Genomic DNA, 5726 nt, shown 5'->3' on the forward strand with positions numbered 1-5726 from the left:
AAAAGAATTTTCAAATATATGTTTTCAGATGGGAAATCCTTGCACCAAACCCCCCCAACGCCTGCACGTAAGTTCCTATGTCACCAGGAGCCCCGTGCATGGCTTCTGCCCCCACAGGGAATACCTACTGCCTTTTTGTATTTCTCTTCAGCATTGAGAACCCTAAACAGAACGTTCAGCACCTGAGTCATTTTTTAATCCTTTGATGGTTATCAGCCACAAGGCGTTGTTCATGCCCTGGTGCCTTAATACAGGGGAGGAGAAAACGTCGGACACTTCAAAACGATATCACAGGAGAATATTTGTGACTATGGAAACGACATAAATGTGATGGGAGATCTCTTTGTTGTGTTCTGTTTTTTGCTATAGAAGCGCACTCTCTGGAGAGAGAGAGAGAGAAATCACTCCCCTGGGGGGATGGCCATGCCCATAACCCCTTCTCCACTCTCCTCTCAGGATTTAAGGCACACATGCACACACGCCTGGCATGATTTTTCCAGCTGCCAGATCCGGGACTTGAACTGTGTAGTCGTCCCTCTCCTGTCTTATTCTGAGTGCTTTGCAGGTTGTTTTTTTGTTCGTTTGTTTGTTTTTAATGAGTTTATACCCGAACAATGACCCTCCGCCCCTGCCTGTTGTACATACCAGGGCGGTTGGCAAGGGTCACTTTTTGAATTTAAATCTTTGTCCCCAAGAGCCATGGAAACATGGGGAGCATTTCCTAAGCGTGTCTTGCGCTGAAGTGAATTGAAATGGCTCCGTGGCCTTCGGCTCCCAGGCTGCCCAGCCTCACAAATGCCTTCACGCACACTTTGCTCTACACACAGGGTTCTCTCTCCAGGGTCCTCGGTGGGCCTTCAGGCCTTCAAAGATTCCCTGTCCTCGGGGCTGGCAGGGGGCGTGGTGGTTGAGGTGCTGGACTCCTACATGGCCAGCCATGGTTGGAGTCCCGGACCTGGTGGCTTACTTTCTCACTTTCCCTTTCTCTGCTTTTACCTCTATCCTTGGTGAGCATGCCTGCCCTGTAGCAAAACCTTTTAAATAATAGTAATCATAATTTAAAAAATAAAAATAAATAAATCATTCTTTTTCAAGAACTATTTATTGCATGTATTCACTCATTTATTTAATTTGACCAGAGAGAGGTGGCCACCATGCCATCTGCTGGCCCCAGAGAGGTTTTTGCTATAGGGCATCTGTGCTCATCAGAGAGACAGAGAGATAAAAAGCAAGAAATCACCCCCCCCCCGGGGGGATGGCCATGCCACAATCTCTTCTCCCACATTTTCTTCTTGGGATTTTGGCCACACACACACACACACACACACATACACACACACGCCCAGTGAGAATCTCAAGCTGCCGGGTCCAGGACTTGAACCATGGTTGACTATGTGGGAGTCTAGTCATGCAACCATGATGCCATCTGCTGGTCCCTGAAATCACAGCTTTTAGCTAGGATGCCATATGCTGGTCCCTGAAATCACAGCTTTTAGCTAGTGAGATGGTTCTACAGATTTAAAATCTGCTATTGCACTCCTAAGTGAAGCAAGGCAGATTATGAAAGAGAAGCATTGTATGTCCCCAGTTACGTTGAAAGAGAGGCACTGTATGTCCCCAGTTACTATGAAAGAGAGGCACTGTATGTCCCCAGTTACTATGAAAGAGAGGCACTGTATGTCCTCAGTTACAATATACCCAACATCTGCACTCCATGGGAGACACTAAAAGACTGGAAGTTGTAAAGGCATGGAGAGCCATTGTGGGTGCCAGAGACAGAGTGGGAGGAGGGCAGGAGATGGGGGCAGGAGAGGGGGAATCAAGGGACAAAAAAACAGCAACACAAAACAACATCTAAGGGACACAAAAATGGAAAATTATCTGTTGAGTATAATGTGCATAGTAATATCTTTTTTTTTCTTTTTTGGAGAGGTTTTTGCTATAGGGCACATGTGCTCTCCAGACAGAGAGAGACAGAGATATAAGGAGAGAAATCACCCCCCCAGGGGGGATGGTCATGCCACAATCCCTTCTCCTCCATTCTCCTCTTGGGATCTTGGGCACACACTCACACGTGCCCGGCGTGAGTTTAAGCCGCCGGGTCCAGAACGTGAACCGCGGTCGACTATGTGGGAGTCCAGTGACAGCCATTACACTAACTGATGGTCCATGCATAGTAATAAATTTGACTGAACTAATATACTATATATTCTGGCTAGGAAAAATAATTTTGTATGCTGTAAAGGTGTACAGCAATTAAATGTCAAAAAATATGGGAAAAAAAATTCTTGACCTGGGAATTTTCCCAGTAGTCCTACAGTTCTGGACCTTCAGGGTCATAGGGGGAGGATGCATTGAATGGGTTATTCAAGGTTTATCACACGAGAAGATATCCTGGAAAGTCTTTATCATGATGGTAGGCAGCTAGGATGGAATTCTGTTGGTTTCTAGATTACTGAGTCCAAGTCCTTAAGACCCTTCAGTGCTGGGGCCAGCAGGTGGCATAGTGGTTAGGGTGGTGGACTCCCACGTGGCCAACCCCAGTTTGAGTCTGAGATCCAGTGGCTTGAAAACCATGCTGGGAGCATGTGCATGCATGCCCAAAATCCCAGGAGGAGAATGGAGGAGAAGGGATTGCAGTGTGGCCATCCCTCTGGGAGTTGGGTGGTGATTGCTCACTTTTTCTCTCTCTGTCTCTCTGTCTCTCTCTGTGTCTCTCTGTGTCTCTCTATTTCTCTGTAGTGAGCCCACCCTCCTATAGCAAAAACCTTACATGAAAAAAGACCTTTCAGTTCCAACTCCTTAGTGTTCTACTTGCCCACGACGCCATGACCACGCTCACATCTAAGGGCCACTTCCCACCGTAGGAGAGCAGGGTGCGTTCTTTGTCCAGGTTCTTGCCTTCCGTTTGGGTGACGTCCCTTCTTTGAAACCCTTTCTCTGTGTTTCAAGTCCCTCTTTGAAGCGTTGGCTTCCCCTAGGTATGCCATCATTGTAGTCTGTGAACGCTTCAGTTCTCCCCTGTACCTCGGCTGGCTGAATCCAAACCAAGAGGCTTTTGACGTCCCGATGTTTCCTCTAATTGCTAAATATTGTTTATGACACAAGGAGGCTGCTCACTCGCTTAGCGCCTTCACGTCAATTAATAAGCGTTTCGGGTTGATAAAGAGTCGGTGGGGAGAGGGCGTACACCAGGGATTTTCCTACGCATCTGCCTATCAAAATGCACACACCTGCCATGGAAATGCAACCCGCCGGGGTGTGTGCGGGGTGCGTGCTATTTAGTATTTACTGCGAGCACCTATTGAAAGGAAATCCAACAGTCAGGGGCGCTCCGGCTGGGGTAGGTTTTTCAGTCTTGTTTCTGCAGGTGCTTATCCACACAGCCAAAGTGTGTGTTCTGATTTATGCAACAGCATCTGCATGTGTTCTTTTCTTATATTTATTTTTATTTTTAAAAAAAAATTTAGAGAGATTTTTGCTGGAAAGACAGAGAGATGGAGAGACACAAAGTGAAAAATCACCCCTGGGGTGATGACCACACCGCGATCCCTCCTCCATTCTCCTCTCAGGATTTTGGCCATGCACGCACATGTCACTGGTGTGAGTTTTAAGTTACCAGGTTTAGGGCTTGAACCACGGTTGAATATGTGGGAGTCCAGTGAAGTAACCATTATGCCATCTTTTGGTCCCTTATTTTTAAATTTTAAAAAAATTTATAGTGAAGGGGACCAGCAGTTGATGTGGTGGTTAAGGCGCTAGACACTCCCACATGGCTGACCACAGTTTGAGTCCTGGGCCTGGTGGCTTGCTTTCTCACTTTCTCTCTCCCTCTCTGGTCAAATTAAAATAAATGAAAGACTAAGTAAAAATTAAATAAATAATTATTTAAAGTTGATAGTTAATCATTGTACATCTATACAGCATACAATGTGGGTTTTTTTTTTTTCCCAGCATGGACATAGTGCATGTTAGTCAAGTCAGAAAACTGGTAACTTTCCATTTTTGTTTCTCTTAAATGTTTTTCTGCCCTGTGACTGCCTATCTCCCAACTTCCTATTAATCTCCCCCTCCCACACTGTCTCTGGTATCCACACTACCCTCCCTGCAATTGACTACACCGTCCAGTCTTTCAGGGTCTGCCATGGAGTGCCGACGTTCAGCCTATATTGAATGGGGACATACAGTGCTTCTCTTTCATAGCCTGGCTTGCTTCACTCAACAGTAAATCTTCACTCTTCATCCACTTTGTATCAAATGCCAGGGTCTCATTGTTCTTTGTGGCTGAGGAGAAAAATGCAGTGTATACGTGCCACAGTTTTTCAATCCAGTCATCTGTTCTTGGACATTTGGGTTAATTCCACATTAGGAATAATGCTGCAATAAACTTGGACTTCCAAGCATTTTTCCAATGGTGGGTGTTTTTTTTTGTTTGTTTGTTTTTTGTTGTTTTTTTTCTTTTTTTTTTTTTTTGAGAAAGAGTTTTTTGCTATAGGGCGTGTGTGCTTTCCAGAGAGATGGTGAGAGGGAAAGTGAAAAATCACCCCCTGAGGGGATGGCCACACTGCCATAACTTCTCCTCTGTTCTCCTTTCAGGATTTTGGGAACAAGTACACATGGGCCTGGTGTGAGTTTCAAGTCACTGGGTCCAATATTTGAACCATAGTCAACCATGTGGGAGTCCAATTCCCCAACCACTAAACCACCTGTTGGCCCAGAGGGTTTTCTCTTTTTGAAAGAAAGGGTTTTTTTGCTATAGGGCACGTGTGCTCACTGGAGAGACAGAGAGACAGTGAGAGGGTTTTGTTATCCTTTGGACAGATATCCAGTAGCAGAATCCATCTGCAGTCTGGGAATCGCGGGCTCCGCTCCGAGAACTGACACATCCCTGGTATTCTCTCCTCCTCGCTGCAGACCCCCGATGAAGGCGCCTGGACTTCCATTTATGCGGCTGTAACTCCCGAGCTGGAAGGACGGGGCGGCCGCTACCTCTACAATGAGAAAGAGACCAAATCCCTGAAGATCACCTACGACCGGAAGCTGCAGGAACAGCTGTGGGCAAAAAGCTGTCAAATGACGGGGGTCCTCGATGTGACCCATGACCTCCTCTCGAGATAGCAGCTACCCCGGAAGGCTTCGTGTGCACCACCTGCTCATGGTCTACAATGGCCACCGTGTTGGCAGTTCAAGCAGCCTCCTGCCCTGCGGGCTCTCCCTCGAGTCGCCCGTTGACTGCCAACTCAAGACTCAGAAGAAGTTTGGGCTTGACCACCCCCTGGTGGTCCTTGGCCACCAATCTTGTGATCCCAAAGTGCCAAGTTGTCCCAGGTGCCTTGACTCAGTAAATCTTCTTGCCTACATATGTTGCTTTTTCTTGCGTGACACAGACCGGCCAGGTAGGAGCAGCGTAGACCTTGCATGTGACATGGACGTGCTGTCTGGGGGTTAGCGGTGTCATGCTATGCCCGGTTCACTTTTTCTTTTAAAGAATTATTTATTTTACTTATTTATTCATTTTTAGAGAGATTTTTGCTATAGGGCGTGTGTGCTTACTGGAGAGACAGAGAGATGGAGAGATACAGAGAAATCACCTCCACGGGAGGATGGCCACGCCGCAATCCCTTCTTCTCCATTCTCCTCTCGGGATCTTGGGCATGCATGCACATGCGCCTGGCGTGAGTTTAAGCCCCCAGGTCCGGGACTCCAACCATAGTCAACTACGTGGG

At 46.9% G+C, this 5726-nt stretch overlaps 1 protein-coding gene across 1 annotated transcript in view; it reads left to right on the forward strand.

The window, feature by feature from the left end:
* The window catches only part of DHRSX (dehydrogenase/reductase X-linked), a gene marked incomplete at its 5' end in the record, with an annotated part of 60139 nt that extends 54779 nt beyond the window's left edge, over positions 1-5360 (forward strand). Inside the window, 1 exon segment of the mRNA XM_014582522.1 lies at positions 4915-5360. Within this exon segment, the coding sequence (XP_014438008.1) occupies positions 4915-5118 (204 nt within the window).
* Between the last annotated feature and the right edge of the window lie 366 nt (positions 5361-5726).

Source organism: Tupaia chinensis, unplaced genomic scaffold (genome assembly GCF_000334495.1).
Source record: "Tupaia chinensis unplaced genomic scaffold, TupChi_1.0 Scaffold143644_1, whole genome shotgun sequence".
NCBI lineage: Eukaryota > Metazoa > Chordata > Mammalia > Scandentia > Tupaiidae > Tupaia > Tupaia belangeri.